At 42.8% G+C, this 23124-nt stretch overlaps 2 protein-coding genes and 1 non-coding gene across 3 annotated transcripts; 2 read left to right on the top strand and 1 right to left on the bottom strand.

Annotated features, from left to right (window-relative positions):
* The first annotated feature begins 6539 nt into the window (after positions 1-6539).
* On the top strand, positions 6540-6613 carry TRNAT-AGU (transfer RNA threonine (anticodon AGU)). Its single transcript has one exon. It is a non-coding gene; the product is annotated as a tRNA-Thr (tRNA).
* A 2429-nt stretch (positions 6614-9042) lies between these two features.
* SKIP (chromatin protein family) lies at positions 9043-11257 on the top strand. The gene has a single exon (XM_087327186.1). It carries the CDS (start codon positions 9219-9221, stop codon positions 11052-11054), a length of 1836 nt encoding a protein of 611 aa, XP_087183312.1. The 5' UTR covers positions 9043-9218; the 3' UTR covers positions 11055-11257.
* A 1631-nt stretch (positions 11258-12888) lies between these two features.
* LOC147857944 (ubiquitin-conjugating enzyme E2 1-like) lies at positions 12889-15807 on the bottom strand. The gene is made up of 6 exons (XM_087327922.1): positions 15643-15807; positions 15336-15420; positions 13964-14056; positions 13750-13838; positions 13536-13621; positions 12889-13170 (listed from the first exon to the last, which is right to left on the bottom strand). Exons 1-6 carry the CDS (start codon positions 15706-15708, stop codon positions 13131-13133), a joined length of 459 nt encoding a protein of 152 aa, XP_087184048.1. The 5' UTR covers positions 15709-15807; the 3' UTR covers positions 12889-13130.
* Positions 15808-23124: the final 7317 nt, after the last annotated feature.

Below are 23124 nucleotides of genomic sequence, written 5' to 3'. Positions count from 1 at the left end.
CGAGATTGACCAGCACTTCTTCGTGCAGGAGACGTCTTCGCATCCGGTCATACTGGGAGAGCCGTACATCACGGCGGCGCGGATGGAGACCAAGGTGCTGGACAATGGTTCGGCCTACGCGAGGGTCAAAAGCCAAGACGGGCGCCATTCGGTCCAGTTTCTGACGGTACGGCCGAACCACGAACGTAACCGCGACTCCCTCGGTTCCGAAAACCGAGAGGATTTTTAGAGAGGACTGCCAAGGCGTGGGGCCGCGACAGTCCGGATGCTCCGGGAAAACCCCACATCTGTACGATAAAACCGTGTACAATAGGAAGGAAATTTTGCTTCTCCGACAGCGGAGCATGTACGATGGTCGGCATCGCCGGCCGAGAGAAAACAAAGACGGAGGGGAGACTTCGGGCGTGCGGAGTTCTCGGCCCTGACGAAGAAATCAACGGAGCCGTGGAGGCAGTCTCCTTCGACGACACCTTGGGAATGCTGGGGAGGGTAGTCGAAGAAGACCTTATCGAAGACCGGACGATACCGGTATGTTCCGAAGAAATGTACGAAGTCATCGCGGACTTCGGTCGAGGGCTCGAGTCGGAACGGACGGCCCGAGTTAGCACCAAGTACAAGACTGTGGACCGGAAGGTGAGGCCAGTTGCGGCGCCCTTACCGGGGGGCAGCGAATCCCGAATCAAAGGGGTTGCATCGGACCCCAGCTTACGAGATCCGGCTTGCATAGGACACACCTTCACCAACGAGACGCTCCGCGAGCTGAAGATCGGTGGGGGCGGGTTCCTACTGCCGGTGGAGGAAGACCGGTTTCGGAGGATGCTCGGAAGGCACGGGAAAGCCTTCGCATTCTCACCGGAGGAAATCGGGTGCGTAGACCCGACGATCGTAGAGCCGATGGTGATATTCACGGTACCGCATGTACCGTGGAATCTCAAGCCAATTCCGGTTCCGAGAGCTCACATCCCGAAGTTGATGGAGCTGTTGAAGCAGAAAGTTGATATGGGCATTCTCGAGCCGTCGAGCGCCCCGTACTCGAACCGGTGGTTTACGGTACCAAAGAAAAACGGATCATTGCGCTTCATTCAGGACCTGCAACCGGTCAATAGGGTGACCATTCGGAACGCAGGGATCGGACCGACCATAGACAAGTTCGCGGAGGCCTTCGCCGGAAGGTCGATTTACTCGGTCGGTGATCTATATTCAGGGTACGACCAGTTCCAGCTAGCCGTGGAGAGCAGAGACATTACGACGATGCGAACTCCCCTCGGCCTAGTGCGGATGTGTACGCTGCCGCAAGGAGGGACCAACTCGGTGGCCCACATGGTGAATGCAATGAACAAGGTGCTGAGGGACTGCATCCCGGACATCACCATGCCGTTTCTAGACGACATCCCGATCAAGGGATGCCCGGTAGAAGAGAAGGACGAGACGATCGGGCCGGACGGATGCCGGCGATTCGTGGTAACGCACATCGACGACTGCGAGAAGGTGCTGCAAAGGCTAGAGGATGCGAGGCTCACCTTCTCGGGGGAGAAGTCAGCCTTCGGGCAGTCGGAAATCATGGTGGTCGGACATTTATGTGGACCGTATGGCCGGAGACCGTCTCCGGCAAAGATAGAAGCCATCTCCGCGATGAAGCCTGATTGCAGCTCGGTCACGGAAGTACGAAGATTCTTGGGGGCATGCGCCTTCTACCACATATGGATCCCGCATTACGCGCACGTCGCGGAGCCGCTGTACGGATTATTGAAGAAAGGGCGAAGATTCGAATGGCTAGACAAGCACACAGAGTCGGTCTGGAAGCTGAAGGAGGCTCTTTCGGCAGCACCGGCGCTCCGAAAGGCCGTCTACAGGAAGGGCACCCCAGTGTACATAACGGTTGACACGAGTCCGACCGGAATCGGGTGGGTCGTCAACCAAGAAGACGAGGACGACAATCGGTTTCCGATCCGATTCGGCGCAAAGGTCCTCAGCGAACGGCAGCGAGGATACGCCCAGGTTAAACGCGAACTCTGGGGTATCGTTTCGGCGGTGAAGGCCGACAAGGACTATCTGATCGGGACGGAGGTAATCATAGAGACGGATTGCATGCCGATTCTCGGCATGGTTTCCGGATGCGCGACGCCGGACCTGGCAATGCTCAGGTGGATAGCGTACATCAAGTCCCTGGACCCGGAAATACGACACATTTCCGGGAAAGACAACGCCATGGCCGACATGCTTTCAAGGGCGAGATTCGATGACGAGGGCGGCATGGTTTCGGAGGACGAAGAGGTCGGCGTGGACTTCTTCGAGACTGCGTATGTAACAACCGACGGAACAAGCACTCCGGCGCTTAACGACTTCGACGCGAGCAAGTACGACGGGGAGTGGCTGCAGATCGGTGGGTTTTTGAAGACAATGACGCCCGATGCGTCATGGACGAAGGACGAGGCCAACCGGATCCGGAAGAAAGTGTACCGGTTCTTTCTCCGGGATGGCTATCTATGGAAGCACCCGAGGAAGAGGGACAGCGCTCCGCTCCGGGTGGTGGCGATGAAGGAAGAACATGAGGAACTGCTGACGGCCTACCACGACAGCCCTTGGGCTGGACACCGTGGAACGTGGGCTACGTTTGAGAAACTGAAGGGGAAGTATTGGTGGCCGGGGCAGTACCAGGACGTGCATCGGTTCGTGACAACTTGCGAGAGCTGTCAGATGCACTCCATAGTCCGACATCGGGACGAGCTTCACCCCACGTACCCTCCGACCATCCACTTCAAATGGATGGTAGATCTGGTGACGATGCCAATGGGGATAGGACAGATGCGGTACCTGGTCCTAGCGCGGGAGGATTTGACGAACCAGGTGGAAGGCCGGGCCCTTCCGAACAAAACGACCGCGGCCGTATGCCAGTTCCTAATCGAGGACGTGATATGCCGGTACGGGTGCGTCGGGAAGATCGTGGCTGACCGAGGGGAGTTGGACGCCGAAGAAGCCGCGGAGCTGTTCGACCGGCTGGGAGTCAAGCTCTCGCTCACCACTGCGTACAATCCGGAGGCGAATGGAAAGGTGGAGCGCGGACACGGACCGATCGTCAAGGCGTTGGTTCGGGCATGCGGAGGCCGAGTCGGTAACTGGCCGCGGCTGCTACCTTATGCTTTGTGGGCAGACCGGACCACGCACAGTTCGGTAACCGGGTACATGCCGACGGAGCTCATGTTCGGCCAGAAGCCGATCATGCCGATGGAACGGACGATCTCCTCGTGGGCAACGGTCGACTGGAGGGACGAGATGAGCCGGGAGGAGTTGTTGGCCGCGCGCATACGACAGCTCGAGCGGAGACCGGAGGACGTGGAACTGGTTGCGGAGAAGCTCCGGGTGGCGAGGAAAAAGAACAAAGCCAGGTTCGACCGAACGCACCGGCTCCGACCGAAGAAAATCGAAGAAGGTGACTGGGTGCTCGTCTACGACAGCAGCCTCGACAACCAGCACCGAGCTACACGGAAGTTCGCACGAAGGTGGTTCGGGCCTTACGTGGTACGGAGCGCCAATGACAACGGGACATATCACCTGGCGGAACTCGACGGCACGAGAATGGCGATACCGGTTGCAGGGAAGCGGATCAAAGCGTTCAAGAAGCGACACGACGACGAGCCAGACCCGGCTCTCCTGGTCAGCAGTGACGAACGATCCGAAAACGAGGAAGAACCGACGGGCGAGGAATGAAGACGGGCCGGTTTTCTCCGTCCCAACTCTCTTGGCGCATACCGGAGGATGCGCGGTTAGGTGGGGGCGGATGTCGTGAAGAAAACCGTCCATAAGCGGAATCGGCAGACCAAGGCGTGGGAACCGGTTCCTCACGCGCGCACGCTCCAAGTCGAACATAGAGGCGAGTTAGGAGGATAATCGGCAGGAACGGGCCCTAACACGAGTGGAGACAAAGACCGCGCGAACAGTCTTTTCGGTCGTGCGCGCGAGCTAAGGGACGGCACGAGTCGGCGGCGTAACTACGCGGATGCGTGAAGAACGGAGCGGATCCCTGTTCAAAAGGGACAGGGAATAAAGCTGACATGACGGCCTGCTCGTCGGCCTATATAAGAGCAGGAAAGAGTTGTTGCAGGCATCTCGCGCAGAGAGGACGAAGTGCTGTCGGACCGTTTCTGGACGCTTCTCTCTCTGTTTCCTTCCTTCTTGAGCTCCATAGCTTTCTGTGCAGGGTTCCGAGGAGGTTCGCGCTGTTTCGAGGAACGCCCGAGTGCTTCCGGCAGCACCTCCGACCTGCTACCCCCCCTTTGTGCGTCGAAGCGAATAGGCATCGGCATCTGTTCGCCGGCCTGTTCGGTTGTAACCAACCCGTGCCCCATTGGGGGTTGTAGTCGTGCTAGCCATTTTTCTTAATATACATATTTAGTCATTCGCATCTGTCTGTGTCGGTGTCTGTTCGCGTTCTCTGTGCTGAAGGGCCGTGTCCCTGTGTATCCCCGGTCCTGCGTAGCAGGTTCTCCCTCTTTCTCCTCCCTCGCTTGCTCTTTGGTTCGAGACCCCCGCGGTCCCGCCTCGTTTCCACACGCACTTGCGTAATATCTAGACAACGGTTCATACTTTGAAGGTTCAATGAGATTGTATTATTGGAGATTCCGACGATAAAGTTGCTCAACGCTATCATTTTCTTACTTTGTGAAAAGTTGCTCCACATGTGTCCTCTAAGAATGGCACTCCTTTTTAGCACTTTCAACCACCAAAAAGGTTGTTTCCTCCACCAATCACAGAGGAATCAAAACTTTATACATTGTTTACAGTAATGAATGGATATCCTTTCAAAAAAAAGAAAAACTTGATGTGCTTAATTTAATAATCAACTTAATCAATAAGTTATGAAACCCTCATGGTGTGCTTAGCCTAATGGTTAACAAATAGATTATAAAGCTAATATCAAATATTCAAATCCTCATTTCCACACATGTCTTCATTATATCACTTATACGAAGCTACTCATTGCGTCAATGTACAAAACTACGTTATATACCATGTTTACATTGGGGGTAAATTTTTTGTAACATATTTAGGAATGAGGAAGAAAATGTTTGCAAAATCTAATTAGATGACATAATAACATGACTACATCAAGTGGGGAATTGTCGAGAGACGTCATGCCATCAATTTCACTCGATGACCATAAGTCAAGAAATAATGATTCCATGAAGGTGGGAGAAGCCAATCCAACTCCAAGACAAGTAAAGAAGTTGTCTTCGATAAAAACTAGTAAGAAGAGATTTCATTTATGACAAATTTGTATAAATATGTATTAGTAACATATAATTAGTTCATTGCTATCTCCACATAGTTTATCACCCTATATCATGCTTGATGCAATCAACGGATCATTTGGGTTTTCTTGTGTATATAACACCCTCTTGTCCATCAAAGGCTAAAGCCATGGTAGAACGTTTGATCCTAGCACACCACCGACTCTATAGGTCTTTGCTCTTGGTTGTAATACCACATGTAACTCAAAAAATACTTTAAAAATATACAATTATTCATATCCAAGATATAGACAAGGTTTACATAAAAGGGAATTTATCAATGCTTTAAGGAAATGATAACAATGTTACATGTATAGACTATGCTTCACTTGATCAATCAAAATTTGTATAGTATTGTATAACAAGAAGACTTGAAGCAAAGGTCTACGAAAGAGAGAATTGCCTACATAGGATGTTGTTTTACTTGAAGGAAGAGTTAAAAAAAGTTGTAATGTGTAACTATGCTTTACACGAGCTCACTTTTGTAAACCTTGGTTGCTATAGTAAATGAAGAAGGTACAAATAACTTAAAGGTAGAATTTGCGACAATAGTATGATGTCAAGTATAGAATGTGTGACAATTCTTGATATTATGCAACAAACTAATTGGACATCCTTGTTCAACTAATATTTGAATTGGAATAGGTTGTTGTACTCTTTCATTAAGCATTTCATGTGAAATTAAACCATCCCCCAATATATATCACCCTCAATATACAATCTTGAAAATCTTGTTGATGACCCATCAAATGGCTTAGAAAAGACCAATCCACATTGTCACAAGCCTTTCAAGATCTAATTGCAACATGGCTACTAAGTGCTCCAACTTATTCACATAAACAATTGGCATATGTACATTCAAATTTTTATGAAAAAAATCTCCTCCTACCAAGAAACCATATTTAGAATTATGTATAATAGAAGGTAAGAGTTTATGTAATAGTTTAGACATTAGTTTTGCAAAAATCTTGTAGATTTCCCACGTTAAAGAAACACCATCAAGCAAAGGGCACTCACTAGAGAAGGTCCAATCTTCCAAGAATGAGGCATATTCCTTGACATCCAAGCTTTTTGAAACCACATTGCAAGTGACCCCTTTAATTGCACTACATATTTCCTAAACAACTCATCCATCCCACCTTTGACTCTTTTCATTTGCAAAATTAGACATCACACTCTTCACTTCATCAACTTTACTGTTTATACTTTCATAAATTTATGTGATTACGCATTGCATACAAATAATTGTAAGCTTTCATAGCTCAGTTGGTTAGAGCACCCGTTTAGTAAGCGGGAGGTCTTGAGTTCAACCCTCAATGAAAGCAAACACTTTCATATATGTCAAGTTTGGTTCTACTGTGTGTTAGGGTTTTTCTCGAAACATATCAACAAGACAACATCCCTAACTGTACATATGTTGTAGCCTCATTTCAATCATTCTATGCTTGTCACGTACAATGAAGAGATGTGGAAGATCATAAGCGGGCACGTTGTTGCTAAGGGTATGTTAGTAATGTACAAAATTACAATAATATGGGCATTTGCGATAGATGAGTAAATAAATATTAATAATAATAATGGAAATGGACTTATTTTCTAAAATATTTCAAGGATACCAATATTACATATCCAAATTCATGTAAGTTTTGATAGAGTCATTTGGCGTCAAGTTAAACAATCACTTTTTTTTAGTAACACTTTTAGTACTACTGGGAAACCTCAAAGTGAGGTGAAAACCCACAAAGAATAAAGAAAAATATACAAGTGTCGATTAGACACTAAAGAGCTTAAAAGCCCTCCAAGTAAAGATTGTAAATTTACAGTGTGATGTCTCTAAGTTGCAGACAATCAAATAGAGATTGTGGGCGGGATTGCTTATAGAAGCTAACTTCATGCAATTGGTTTCGATCAAAGACCTTATTATTGCGAACTGTCCAAATGGTCCAAAGTGCCCAAAATCGTGAGAGAGAGAGAGAGAGAGAGAGAGCCCAGATGGATGTAGCTCAGTTGGTAAGGTTGCCCAATGGAGACTAGGTGGTCATGGGTTCAACCCCTACATTCCACAGTGGCATCTAGTGAATTAAGAGATATATATATGAAGTATATAATAGAGAGAAATGAGAAAATTGGGTTTCGAACCGAAGACGCAGTGCTTGTAATGTTAACAACTTACCTTTAGGGTAAGCTAATTACAAAAAAGAGAGAGGGAGAGATATAAGAAGTGAGAAAATTGGGTTTCAAACCCAAGACACAATGCTTGTAGTGTTCACAACTTACCACTAGGGTAAGCTAATTACGAAAAAGAAAGAGAGATGCCCCATAACTACACATGTGTTCATACAAATATGTATATACTCACACTTACACTCGCTCTAGTCTCACTCTCATGCACATTTGCCCCCTTATCCATCCCCGTACCGCTCATACGGGTAACAATTCATTCTCAAGTAAGGACACCTTTCGAAACATATACAAATACAACCCAAGAATGAGGGCAAACCATTTGAACCGATCTCTTCCATTGCTTTTAAGCTTTCACTCCAACGAGGACTTGCTTTGGTGACAAAGATGTGTCCCAAAAGTATGAAACTCACACATACTTATGTAAATATGGATCATATTCTTGTTATGATTGGAATATTGTTCATCGCAATTGCCACTTTCACGCCCTCTTTGAACTTATCAATATTGTGTCCATGTACAAAGTTTGGTTCTTGCCCATTGTAACGTTGTCAGACATTACCAAACAAACATTCAACAAGTTCACAAGCTATGGTGGGCTTTTGCAGGGGATTAAAGTTGGAATCTCCAACATATAGTCACCCATTTCAGTTTAGTGTCAAAATTTCATGTTCATGGTCCTTGCATCTAGTCAAAGTAGATAACATCCACATGTCTTGTCCCAATTATGACGTTTGAGAATACCTCATTATGACATTTGAATGAAGCATTTACGACCATCCAATGATGCTTCCTTTCATCAATTACCCGGTGCACTCTCCAAGATTGAATGAATCACCCTACACAGAAGCATATGCAATATAGAATGGTTATCTTTACAACAACATGTTAAGGAGTGAGGTCAAAGTGAGATGCAACAAGCCATGATGAACGTGGAGGGACACCCCTTCGTTGAGCAAGCGAAGGAGGGTGTGTTGTGGGCACACACACACACACACACACACACACAATGTGTGTGTGTGTGTGTGTATCGGGTCTCGTATGTGTGATGAGGATTGGGGGCCAATCGGAACTGAAACCATGGGAAGTGAAACCAGGTCTCTTATGGGGAGTTATAGAATAGGAGGAGGTTTTTAGGGGTATTCTTGGAATTTCATTAAGCGAGAAAGCTCGCAATATAGCAAAAGCTTTTGTTTTACGCTGAAACCATGCTAAATGAAACCAACCAGGGGTATTCTTGGAATTTCATTAAACGGAAAAGCTCGCAATATAGCAAAATCTTATGTTCTACACCGAAACAATGGCAAGTGAAACCAAGTCGCATCTGGGGAGTTATAGAATAGGAGGAGGTTTTCAGGGGTATTCTTGGAATTTTAATAAACTGAAATGCTTGCTATACATATGTATATCATTATATGTATATATACACTATATACGTATATGTATATATACATATGCATATGTATATACATACATACATACATACATACATATATGTAGATGTGGGCGATTCTGCGGTAAAGGTCTTCTCTGCTGTATTAGGGTTTCCTCCTCTCTGTCTGCGATCGAAAACCCTAATCCTAAACACACCCTGAACCTGAACTGAACAGAACATCATCTATCTATCGATCTATCTATCTATACCCCTAAATCCCAAGACCTTAACCCCCCTGACCTTAACTCTAAACGTCTTAACCCTAGCCTTAACCGCAACCGCACCCTCCGCCTAGATCTGTGCTGAATCTTGCCATGTCTCACACACAGCTCCTCGCGCATCTCCCTGCACCCAAGCAAGACAAGCAATCTCTCTACGACTTCTCCAATGATGCATGGTTCAAAGAGCGAGTCGAGCAGTCTTCTGTAGGAGGCCCTCCTGCGTCCAAGATCAAGCAAGTCCCTCCATATGGGAAGCGATCAGGATTCATTCCTCGCAGAGTTGAGGACTTCGGAGATGGTGGGGCCTTCCCGGAGATTCACATCGCTCAATACCCCCTCAATATGGGCAGGAAAGACGGCAAGAATGACGACGTCACCATCTTGCCCCTCAGTGTTGATGCCACAGGTAAGATTAATTTCGATTCCATTGTTAAATTGTCGGAAAATGCATCGAAGACGGTGTTCTCTCGACACTCGGACCTCGTTCCGAAGATAGGCTTGGATGCCGCTGAGAAGGCTAGCAAAGAAGAAGAAGAGAAAGAGGCCGAGGAAACCACCCGAAGGACAAAAGAAGCAATTGAGAAGATTGTCAATGTTAGGGTTAGTGCAGCTCAGCCTAAGAATGTTCCATCAAACTCGAATGAAGTGGCATATATCAAGTATACACCCTCTCAGCAATCCTCGGCTTTCAATTCGGGTGCCAAAGAGAGAGTGATTCGGATGGTTGAGATGCCCAAAGATCCCCTTGAGCCGCCAAAATTTAAGCATAAGAGAGTTCCTAAAGCATCAGGTTCTCCTCCTGTCCCTGTTATGCATTCTCCGCCCCGCCCTGTAACCGTTAAAGATCAACAAGATTGGAAAATACCTCCATGTATCTCGAATTGGAAGAATCCCAAAGGCTATACAATCCCTCTTGATAAAAGGCTTGCTGCTGATGGGAGGGGACTCCAAGATGTGCAAATAAATGATAACTTTGCTAAACTCTCGGAGGCTCTTTATGTGGCTGAGCAAAAGGCACGCGAGGCTGTGGAGATGAGGTCAAAGATACAAAAAGAGTTGATATTGAAAGAGAAGGAGAAGAAGGAACAAGAGCTTAGGATGCTTGCTCAAAAGGCTAGATTAGAAAGGGCAGGAGGTGCTGGAGGTGCACCAGTAGGTGGGGTCGTGGATCGATCAATACCACTATCAAGCACACCTATGCAAGCACGAAGACATGATGATGTTGATCATAGTATCCACAATGAAGAAAGAGCCCGTGAATCAAAAGAAGAAAGAGAAGAACGAATCAAAAGAGAGTCTCTTAGAGAAGAAAGGAGGAGAGAACGTGAAAGAGAACGTAGGCTTGAAGCTAAAGAAGGCCATCTGGGCAAGAAGAGTAAAATCACTAGAGATAGAGAGAGAGATATTAGCGAAAAAGTTGCGCTGGGTATGGCTAATGTGGGTACAACAGGAGTGGGAGAAGTGATGTATGATCAACGTCTCTTCAATCAAGATACTGGAATGCAATCTGGATTTGCGGCTGATGACACATATAATGTATATGATAAAGGTCTATTTGCTGATCGCTCAGCTTCTTCTAGCCTATATAGGCCGAAGAAAGATGCTGCTGATAGTGAGGTGTATGGTGGGGCTGATGATCAACTAGATAAGGTATTGAGGACTGATCGATTCAGGCCAGATAAGGGATTTGCAGGAACTACTGAGAGACCTGGGTCTAGAGATAAACCTGTTGAATTCGAGAAGAATCAAGATGAAGCTGATCCTTTTGGTCTCGATCAGTTCTTAACTGAGGTGAAGAAAGGAAAGAAGGCACTAGAGAGGGTTGGTGGTGGAGGTACCATGAGAGCTAGCGCAGGTTCGGCCATGAAGGAGAGCTATGAAGGTGGATCCAGTCGGAATAGAGTTGATTTTGAGCGTGGAGGAAGATAGTTGGTTTTATTTGGGTTTTGGTTTTCTGTTTTTCTTTTAAAAAACTCCAAAGCACTTCATTTCTGTCAACGTTTTGGACACAACTTTGTTTGTGTAGATGCTATTGCTAACATTAAACTATATGACAAATGATCAAGTGTTTAGCAGTCTCTTTAAAGAGATTCTTATCTCAAACAGGAAGGTATATATGAATGATTAATGTCTAGATGTATGTCTCTTTCTTTATGGAAGCCACATCTCTCTATGTGACAAATGGTCTGTGTTTGTCAAAGAGATCATTATCCTGAAAACTGAACAGGCGTATTTGTGTTTGTCGAAGAGTCATTATCCTGAATGCCAATGACTAAACCATGTGATAAATGCTCATGTCTATGGGACGCTTCAAAGAGATGTGATAAATGGTAAGTATATGTGCATTTTTAAAGACAACTTTATGCAATATGAAAAATGTTCATGTGTATGCATTTTCCTTTAAAACGATCCTTACTGTGACATATGTGACATATATTTGATTAAATACCTGTAAATATAGCGATTCTTCACAATATTAAGAATTATTCTGGCTTGTGAGTGGTGCTAAAGGCAATAAATGATATGTAGACTAGATTAAGAATTATCTTTACTGTGTAAGGGGGATAATCAGGTCATGGCTCCTATATTGTTAACAATACCATGAGATATGTTCTCAGCCCTTCACATAATTGCTTCTTCTCGTTTGAAATAGATGTGATATTAATTTCATGAATGGATAATTTAAACACAATGAAGATTGCAAAGAAGGATTATGGACACTATATGCTGGGAATGAGTGGAATTATTAGGTCATGGTCTCTTTAAATAATATTGTTATGAATACCATGAGGTATGTTCTAAGCCATTAATTATTAGGTCATGGTCTCCTTGCTTTGATCTCTTTTAAAAGAGATTTGATATTAAATTCACAAATGGATAATTTAAACATAATGACGATTGCAAAGAAGGATTATGGACTGTGAGTGAGATCTTCGGGTCATGGTCTCCTTAAATAATATTGTTATTAATATGATGAGATATGTTCCCAACCCTCCACACAATTGCTTGCTTTGATCTCTTTTAAAATAGTTTCAATATTAAATTCATAAATTGTTAATTTAAAAACACAATGAAGATTGCAAAGAAGGATTATGGACTGTATACTGGGAATTAATGTTTATTTCCATCAATTGCCTGAGAACACAACTTTATGTACTACTGAGATATTAGAGGTTGGAAAGGTGGTTCAAATAACCTTTGATGCGTTCAGGGTTGAAAATGGCAATTGGAGATTCTAAAGATTCATTATGTGTCACATTGGAAAACATGGTATGCAATCATAGGCTCCAATAACTGACAATGCTAAATTCTTAAGTCATGATATATTATATTGAAAGTTCAAATTTGTGAGAACGTGGAAAACCACCAATAAAGTCTGAAATGCAAATTGGAGATTCCAAATACTTTCATGTGAAGTCACAATGGGAATGGGCCATGGCTAATAGTAGGCTGCAATCACTCATGCAGTGCTGAACAGTTAAATCAAATACTTGCAACATGCATCTTAAACACAAATATGATAATGATAGCATGGCAAAATCCCATGTTACCACTAGTACACAAGAATAAACTGTACATGGAAGTGGAAAACCACCAGATTCCTTGGATTCATGTATATCTACATGAAGTGGAAAACCCACTTGTTCAGACATAACTAGATTTATAGGAAATTCAATAGAAATACTACCTTGACAATAGATAGGTAGATAAAATGATCTAACAAAAATAAAATCACATCATTTCCACATTGAACTCAAAGCCAGAAGTAATTCATCTGAATCTATTCATTCAATAAATCTTTCAATCTTGACGAAGTCATTTACAATTGATGTTTTTGAAGGAAGAAACCACATCAGACAATTACTAATCCAAATCCATAAATTACTCTTAAATACTAGCATAAACTACAATTATGACATGTACAATAGATATGAAGCATCTAAGAGCTATGGAATTAGATGAGCTTGACATCGTCATATTTAAGACTAAATATGCATATATCACTCACTGTTCCAATGACTTGCAGACACATTGCCTCACCCTCCTGTCAAAAAACGATCATAAGGTTGTGAGTTCAAATCTACAATGATGGGTCTAGTGTTATGTAATACAAAACATTAACAGTGACTTCAGTTTAAGATCATGTACACTCAATTGTCTCCAAAATGTTTTCAGTTTTAAGGTCATGCACTTGTAACATTAACACTGGAACTAATGTTACGTAACTAAAAACATGAATAATGCTTTAGTGTTATGGATCTAGTGCTTCTCTTAAAAAAAGTGATTTTCCAGTTAAGTTAAATTGACAGTAACAATAATGTTTAGCGACATGATTTTTCATCATTCATATATAAAATCAAATATTGATAATATCAATCTTATGTATAGACGAATGAGAAAAAGGATCACCTGTTATACGTCTTAATATCATTTTGATACAAATGAGCTGCTTCTGGATTGGCAGGGCTTGCTACATTGGGATCTGTCAATAAGGACTGTTTGCAGAAAACAACATTAAAAGCAAATATACAAATTCAGACTATATACTTTATGACTGGAGAAAATGATTCTCTTAGCATCGTCATCTCTCTCACTCTATCTCACACTCAGAAACATCAGTTACCTGAATGGACGTAAGAATTGTTGAGACATTATGGCATGGAGACCATGCATCCTGAATGATATCCATGCATACAGTACCATCAGTGTACACTACAGGCGCACAGTCATCCTCGAATCAGTCCAATAAGCAACGATGAGTAAATAAGTCAAAATATTGCATTCATTTTACAGAGTTTATCTCTTTATTAACGAAAAATGAATATACACTGACTAACCATTGGGATGAAACATTTCTGATGTAAATCGGACCCTGGGAGGCTTTTCAGGATAGTGTTCACCAAATGTCAGCCGTAACGAAAAGATGCCACCTAAAGACGAAACCAAGATAGAATGTGTTTAGTTACTCCAACAAAAGGATTGCCTTAGATACCACAATTAGTACAATGTGAAAGCATGTCATCCACATATCCATTATACAATTCCACTGCAGTTGAAATGCTTTAATTTGGTGTTCTCGTAGTAATGCTTATGGTTTAGAATCTAAAAGTTATGGGTTCAAGTCCAAATCCATAGGTTTGCCGTTACATTAACTGTAAAGGCATATGTATTTTGACTTTGATATCATTACTCTTAATAATCAACTAATGCTTCAGCCCTAAAAATGGCATTCCAAATATATTTCTCACTGCCAAATTAAACATTTGTCCTCTAGAATTGGATTAATCAATTCATTTTCACAGCCCATTAACACCCAAAAATAGATGTTCTTCTCATTCAACTGAACCACAACAGGGTGAGGTTATTGGGCATGTAAATGCTGTTAAAAAAAAGCCTTTACCGTCTCATGAATCCACAAGAATTGTCAAGAATCATAAAAAAGCACATGCCTTTAAACCATTTAAAATAATTGAATGGAAAAATAAAATCATTGACACACAGCTTTCCACACATTCATGTGGTACAATGGTGTCTAAGTGAAAGAAATATTATGAGTTGTATGAATTCATAATGAATGAAAAAACTAAGAAAAAATATTGTTTTTAGTTATTAAGGAATTACAATGCTGAAATACTAATGGTTGGCTGTTAAAAATATCTCTTTGCAGAGAGTTCTTCTCAACAAAGACAAAGTTCACTAGATATTTAAATATATTCCAATGTTACTAAACAAGAAACCTCACCATCTCTACAAAGTTTTTCATCCTCAAACACTAAAATATCTTAAATGAGCGAAAAAAAAAAAATGCAATGTTTTATTTTAGGTCAGGAGCTAGCCTTACCAATGTGTTTCATGATAACATGTTTCATCTATTATAATGGCATCTAGAAAAGAGATATCTAAAACACCTTTCAATGTGAATAACAAAGGAAAATCTAGAAGACTTCCTTATATTCAAAGAGCTACCCTTCCCGTGGTATGCCATTATAATATATTTAAGCACTTGCAATGTTGTACACATAAGAGACCTCTGCAAAGCCTTTCAATCTGAAGAGAGAACTACGCTAAACAACAAAAAGACAGAAATCCCACACATATATACGTATATTCTGTGAATGTGTGTGTATGTACATATGTGCATGTATGTATATATTCAAGAAAAAGATAGTCCTTTTTTCCCTTTTTTTCCTTATGTAAGCGAGAGCTAACCTTCCCAAGGTGTATCCTCAGGTCCAAAAATAGTGGCACTCCACACAAACAGATTGTCATCTCCGTAAGGGCTAGCACTGCATCCCTGAAGATTAAGAAAACGAAAACCCAAAATCAACTAAGAAGGAAAATAAGAAATGAGTTAAAGAAAGAAAACCCTATAAACATTCAAGAAAAACAAAACATGAATTCAGTAAAAGAATAGAACCTTGAAATAAGAAAGAACCCCAAAAAACCAGAGAGCAAAAAAGAAAAACCCTAGAGCCAGGAAAAAAGAAGGAACTGTAAGAAAAAAAGGAATAAAAACCTCAGGAGGCTCATTGCACATGGCCTTCAGATCAGACATGAGGCGAAGTTGGGCAGAGGAAGCCATGGATGATGACGATAATGACGATGCTTCTCTCTGTTTCTGTGCGTGTGCAGAAAGAAGGCTTTGATTGGAACGAAGAAGAAGAGCACTCTCTCTCTCTCTCTCTCTTCCTCTCTCTCACATTGACCTGTATTTTATCCTTTCCTTCATGGAATCCATTTTATGAGCTCATCTTTTCACATCCATACATTGTATGTATGTAAATGTATGTATCAGTCTGTATGCATGTAAGTATATGTATGTATGGATGTGATTGTATGTATGTATGTATCATATGTATGTATGTGTATGTATGTATGGATGTGATTGTATGTATATATGTATCATATGTATGTATGTGTATGTATGTATGTATGTATCAGTCAGTATGTATGCATGTAACTTTAAGTATATGTATGTATGTTTGTATGTATGCATGTACGAAATATATGTATGTATGTTCTGAAAGTTGCGACTATCGTTCATTCCCTCTACATGGTGATGCTATTTCTAATTGATATATATATATATATATATATATATTAAAGGAGATATCTTGACATTAGTATAAAACGTTTTACAAGATTTTAAATCTCTATGTGATCGGCGGAGGAAACAACCATTTCGGAGGCTGAAAATGCCAATAAGGTGTGCCGTAATTAGAAGTCATGAATGGAGTAGTTATCCGGCTAATAAGAAACTCATCCTGTTGAGCAATTTTAGCCTCAGAATCTCTAGGTATACCATCCCTTTGACCCTTCAAAGTATGAACTATGTCTAACCAAATATTTGAAACCACTTCAACTGGTGGTGTTTTAAGTTGATGGAAACGAGAAAGCCCTTAGTCTTCCAAATGTGATATACAATGGTACTACTCAGTATCTCCCATACTACCTGAACTTCCTTCCGTACTTCCGAAAACTATAATGACAGTTGTGGTAATGTATGAACACTTCCATATTTAGTGTAGAACCCATGGTCCATAGATTCGGTGTCATAATGGAACGCATCACGGACAAGTGATGTCCAAACCACCATGCCCCGAGTGAAAAGTAATGGGGGAAAATAATTAGCAAAAATTCTAAGGAGACGTTGCCATATAAGTTGAGACTCAATGAATTCCCATAAACAATGTTTTTGAGTTTCCGTTTGTAAATGACATCGAGTACAAACAGAAGATACTCCCATCCTATTCAACCATGTGCCAACCGACAATGCCCGGTGTACAACTAACCTTTGTACATGCAATATTTTGTGTGGTTGTTTTCTTGCCCATAAGATATCCTAGAATTTTGCAAGAAATTGGGGAGTAATACCTTGTTGATTCCAATATTGATATGCAATTGGCAACATATTGATATGCAATCTTCCCAATTGTACAGAATATTGGAAGAAATTGAATTTGTTACCCATGTAAGGATCTATCCATTGATAATCAATTGGGTCCCAATCTAATCTGAATAGCGGTTTTTTAGCTAACACCCACAACATCCAATGTGGTCTTATTTCCTCTATCATTGGATCAATATACCATTTATGGTCGTCATATCCGATGATCCTTATTTTGTGTTCAATAGCATAGGGGTAATCTATCACCATTTCCGCTGATTGAGACAATCGGTTTGTTCAATCTAATTGATATTTTGGTCCGTTTGGCCTCAGTAATGACTTGCTAAGAAAAATCCCAAGAACACTAACGGTTTGTTGTTGACAAATCCTCAAAAGAGTAGAAGCAACTTGATGTTGATTTGATTTTTAGACATCAACCCATCGACTCTAATCAATATTTTGGTCTGTTTGGCCTCAATAATGACCTGCTAAGAAAAATCCCAAGAACACTAATGGTTTGTTTTTGACAAATCCTCAAAAGAGTAGAAGGAACTTGTTGTGCCCTTGACGTTGACTCTACCTCCGCTTCAAATTGAGTCGTGTCTGGAATTGACAGATGTGGAATCGAATACATATATACACCGATGAGTATACACCTTAATCGAGCAAACGTACTCTATGCCATTGATCACAACGACCAAAGTTCTAATGCTTGACCAAATTACATATCAACAATATCATACCAGTGACCATATAATGATCCAAGGAAGTGGTCATCAACTTGATGTCGCTAAGGGGGGAGATTTCTCCAAGTCTAAAAGGTAGTGCCCATGATAAAATACAATTGAAATATTTGTGGAATAAGCCATGGAAAGGATAACCACAATGAGCTTCAAATGGGAATTTGGGGGAGTAAAAGTATGATTGTTCCAAGGGATTGGAGGTATAGGCCCAAATTTTGTTAATGTCCTCCACGATTCAGAAGTCAAATGTTGGGTGCAAAAGCAACTTGTGGATTATACAAATGCAACATGGTGTGTAACCACTCATATGAGGGTGGGGGGGCCAAAAGCAAAGTTGATGGTAAGAAGCAAGATTGTTTCACAATCCAAGAAAGCCTACTCACCAATTACGGTTGTGATCATTAAGTATTTCATGGAGACGATGTTTTAGAAGAAGGTAGAGGGTTATGAGGCTAAATCGTTACAATAAGGAACTTGTTTCAACATCAATGAAGAAAGTTACCTCTATGTAGATTTTAATAATTTACTATTTAAAACCCCTTCATAGGTGCCTCATTTGTAACAATACCCGAATTAATATCCCAAAATATACCAAACACAACAACATTGATACTCGTTAAGTTGCTAACAATTGAGCATAGTTTGGGTCAAATATTAGGAGTAATTTCCCCTCCCTTCCCATATAGAAAAATGTAGGTACTTGACAGAAACTGGAGGACGCCAAAGCGTCTCCATATATGTAGCTAGTATGACATAGAAACTGGAGATAGTTAACTTATGAAATATTAGGGGACAACACAATCTTTGTGTGGAAACTAAATTATCACGAAAGTTTCAATGTGCATTGACATCATGTTTATGAATTGACATGGATTTTTTTTGAGAAGGTATGAATACATTTTAGAGGTACCTAAAGGTTACCATTGATTGTGCCACTAAAATAGAAAAGTGTGCTCTTTCTCACCTCATTCAAATCACTAAGCTTCCAACTTCCATCATAAGCAAGGAGAAGTTGTCTAATAACATATGACACCTAGATTACACTTTTCATGTGTCTCATGTGAATTCTTTGACTCAAATAACTAACAAAACATAAAAAGATGTTGGGTGAGCATGTAGTGGGATGGTTGATGATAAGAGGGATAACTGTAAGAGGATAGTGAATAAGCGTTTGAGAATACGACAAGGATGCATTAAGGTTCTTTGTCCAGCTACTCTTGCCACATTACATATACACTATTGAAGAGAGATTGCACCATCGAAGCTCTCTTTGCAGTCTCACAATATGCCTCCCAGTTTTCATGGTATCATCTACATCAATTTTCCATAGTTGTGTAAAAAACATTGCATGGTCCTTCATTCATAAATCATAAAATTGCTAAGTCCTATTATTTTCTTGGAAGCAAGGAATAAATGCAAGCATATACATACATACATTTGTATTCATATTGAGATTCTCAACCCTATCAATATGTAAAAGAACGCAAGTGCCACCTCCTCCTTGTTTCATAAATCATAAAATGGCTAAGTCCTATTATTTTCTTGGAAGCAAAGAATAAATGCAAACATATACATACATACATACATACATACATACATACATTTGTATTCATATTGAGATTCTCAACCCTATCAAAATGTAAAAGAAAGCATGTAACCCCTCCCCTCTCGTGTTGCTATTGCCCACCAACAACAACAATACCAACCATTTGATTGAATAACAACTCATACCTTGGAGTTTTGCACTTCCAAGGTTCGCTATTGAGTTTCAAGAGGTCATGTTCCTCTTAGTGGGCTAACCAAGGCATTGTAGGATGGCAATGTCATACATCAACACATAAAACACTTCCCTCTCCACTCCATGTAATTGCAAGTTCCACAAATTTGTCTTAAGTCAATATAAAATGAACACACACATCATCACTACTAGTTATGGGCTCGGTTTCAGCTCAAACCGAATTGAACCATTAAACCATGGTTTGGTTTGGTTTGGTTTGACTTATTAATAAACAGTTCGGTTTGGTTCAAACACTCACGTTTATCAATTTATAGGTTTATGTGGTTTGGTTTAAAGGTTTATTAGTTTTTTGTTAGCCCCCCTTATGACGGCATGTGTATTTTGTGTTGGGAAACAGGTCCCTCCGGATGGGAAGGGAGAAGAACAGTGCCGACGAACAAACTCGGCCGAGGCCGAACCGGTATGAACCGGATGGTGAGTACCCGACTGCGGAGAGCCGGATGGTGTAGGCCCGGTATGAACCGGATGGTGAGTACCCGACTGCGGAGAGCCGGATGGTGTAGGCCCGGTATGAACCGGATGGGGAGTACCCGACTGCGGAGAGCCGGATGGTGTAGACCCGGTATGAACCGGATGGTGTAGGCCCGGTATGAGCCGGATGGGGAGACATATTCGTAAATATGTTTCTGAGAGCCCATCGAGGCTACATTTGTAAATAGCCGAAAAGTCATATTAGTATAAATATGACTTAGGGCAAACTTTTAGGTGTGTCGTTTTTTGTTGTTGTTGTTATTCTTCCTTGTTGGAGCAAGAAGAAGAGAGAGCGCGTAACTGTACAGAGAGAGAGAGAGAGAGAGAGAGAGAGAGAGACGAGGTCGTTGCCTTTGTTGTAACCGCCGCCTGTGGCGAAGATCTGAGAGCACGAGGTCGTTGCCTCAGTGAACTCACTGTTGTATATTCCTACATAGTGACAGTTTGCAGCCTGTGGGCTGCCGTGGTTTTTTCCCTATTTTGGGGTTTTCCACGTAAACCTCCTGTGTACCATTTCTCCCTTTTGTGTCGCAGTTCATCACCTGTTTTTCTGTGTATGAAAAGAATCTCGGTTGTGGCCGAGCGTCGGACATAAGGAACGTCGAGTTCTCGTCGAGTGGTATCAGAGCAAAATCGACACAGAAAATGGACGAATCGTTTGGCGGCATGTTCAAGCTCACCGGCTCCAACTATTCAGTGTGGAAGTCGAAGATGAGGGACATGCTCGTGGTTAAAGACCTCTGGCTGCCGGTTCAGTTCGGGGACAAGAGACCGAACAAAATCGACGCCGCGATTTGGGAGGTGATGCACATGAAGACAACGGCGTACATACGGTGCTTCATCGACATGAGCCTGTACAACAACTTCAATGAAGAGAGCAAGGCTCATGAGCTCTGGGAGAAGATCGACATAATGTTCCAGAACAAAAATGCTGTCAATCAGGTGTCGGTATTCCGGAAGCTAGTAAGACTCCGGTGTTGGGGGACAAGGTCGTCTATGCGGAAGATCAAGAAGCATTCGATTGCTGTTGAGTACCTGCGTATGACAGTTTCTAGGTCGTTGCACAGAGAGAGAGAGAGAGAGAGAGAGAGAGAGAGACACAAAAGACTCTTTATTCCACAAAGCAATAATACAACACCCAACCTTACAAAAAGGTTACAAGGTCACTATATATAGTGACCGACTTAGGGCAACTACCATTTATGCTAATTACACAAATGGCCCGAAGGGATAGTGTGAATACGTCCATTATACACTTGTATTCGACACTCCCCCGTAATGGGCGTATACATGGGTTATCTAAGATTACAAGTATAAACTTAGGTTCTCGGACATATCAGTTTTTGTTCGAGTCGGCAGGGTCCGAAGGCAGAAGACCGAACTGGTCGGGTCGGAAGAGTTGAAGCCGATCATTAAGGAACTGATGTCGGTTGTCGGAAACCATCCTGCGCTGTGTCCGGCTCTAACCGGACTGGTTTGTCGTTACGCCCATCTGATGCCGAAGAGACCGAAAGCGGTCTGCCGAAAGACACTTGGTCATTCCATCTGCGACATTGTCGGTTGTGGATATTTTCTCTAGACCGATTTTCCCTGAAATGACGCAGTCCCGAACGAAGTGATATCGAACGTCGATATGTTTGGAGGCGTTGTGGTGAACCGGATTTCTCGACAAGGCAACAGCACCTTGACTGTCGCTATAGACAACTGGGGCCGAGTCATGGTCGACTTGCCGAAACGTGTGCGCCAGCCGACCGAGCCATAAGGCTTCTTTTGCTGCGTCGGACGCAACTACATATTCTGCTTCGGTCGTTGAGGTCGCTGTGCACTCCTGAAGTTTCGACTTCCACGAAATTGCTCCATTGCCGAATTTGAAGCAGTATCCGGTTGTTGATTTCCGACTGTCTATACAGCCGGCGAAGTCCGAGTCGGTGTAACCGACTACGCCTGAGGTTCGGTTCGGACCGAAGAGAATGCCGTGGTCTTTTGTGCCATCCAGATATCTGAACACATGCTTGACTGCGTTCCAATGCGATCGGCCGGGATTGTGCATAAATCTGCTAACGACTCCTACGGCGTGAGAAATATCAGGCCGTGTCGCGACCATCAGGTACATAAGGGAGCCGACTGCCGGTGCATACGGTACCGACTTCATATCTTCCCCCTCCGGGCCGGATGTCGGGCAGTCTCGCTGAGAGAGCCGAAGATTCATGGGGAGCGGGGTTGAAGCAGATTTGGCTGATTGCATGTTGAAGCGTTCCAAGACACGTCGGATATAGTCGGTCTGAGACAAAAAAAGATGTCGTTTATCGCGATGCCGACTAATCTTCATGCCGAGTATGTGTCGTGCCGGACCGAGGTCCTTCATGGCAAACTTCAACCGCAGTTGCCGAATGAGATCGGCAAGTTCGCCCGCGTGGCGTCCAGAAATTAGCATGTCGTCCACGTAAATGATGAGGAAGATGGGTGATCCATCTTGAGCTGTGTTGGTGAAGAGACAATGGTCCTCATCGCTTTTTGAGAAGCCGATCGATTGGATGAAGTCGTCGAACTTCTTGTACCATTGTCGTGGTGCCTGTTTGAGGCCGTATAGACTCTTCCTGAGTCGGCAGACTAGATGTTCTTGGCCAGTAGCAACGAAGCCTTTTGGCTGCTCCATATAAATTTCCTCTTCAAGATCACCATGGAGGAATGCTGTTTTGACATCTAGCTGAATCAGCTCCAGGTTGTCGGCTGCCACTACGCCGAGTAGAAAACGAAGGGTTGTCATTTTCACCACTGGTGAAAAAATCTCGTCGAAGTCGACACCATATTCTTGTCGGAAGCCCTTCGCAACTAATCTGGCCTTGTACTTTGGGGTGGTCGAATCAGACGTCTCTTTTAGTCGATAAACCCACTTGCAAGGAAGAGCACGTCGGTTCCTAGGTAATTCGACCATATCCCAAGTCTTGTTTGCCCGAATGGAGTGCATTTCCGACTCCATCGCCAGATGCCAGGTGGCGGAATCGACAGATGTCGATGCTTCTTCGTAAGACGTCGGTTCGCCGGCGTCGGTGAAGAAAATTCCAGGAGAATACCTCTCCGGAGGTTGCGACAGTCTCT

This window comes from Azolla caroliniana, unplaced genomic scaffold, assembly GCF_043228905.1.
Source record: "Azolla caroliniana isolate FFs.n. ecotype wild unplaced genomic scaffold, voAzoCaro1.0.p SCAF_11, whole genome shotgun sequence".
Lineage (NCBI taxonomy): Eukaryota > Viridiplantae > Streptophyta > Polypodiopsida > Salviniales > Salviniaceae > Azolla > Azolla caroliniana.
This window is presented reverse-complemented; position numbering and strand designations above follow the sequence as displayed.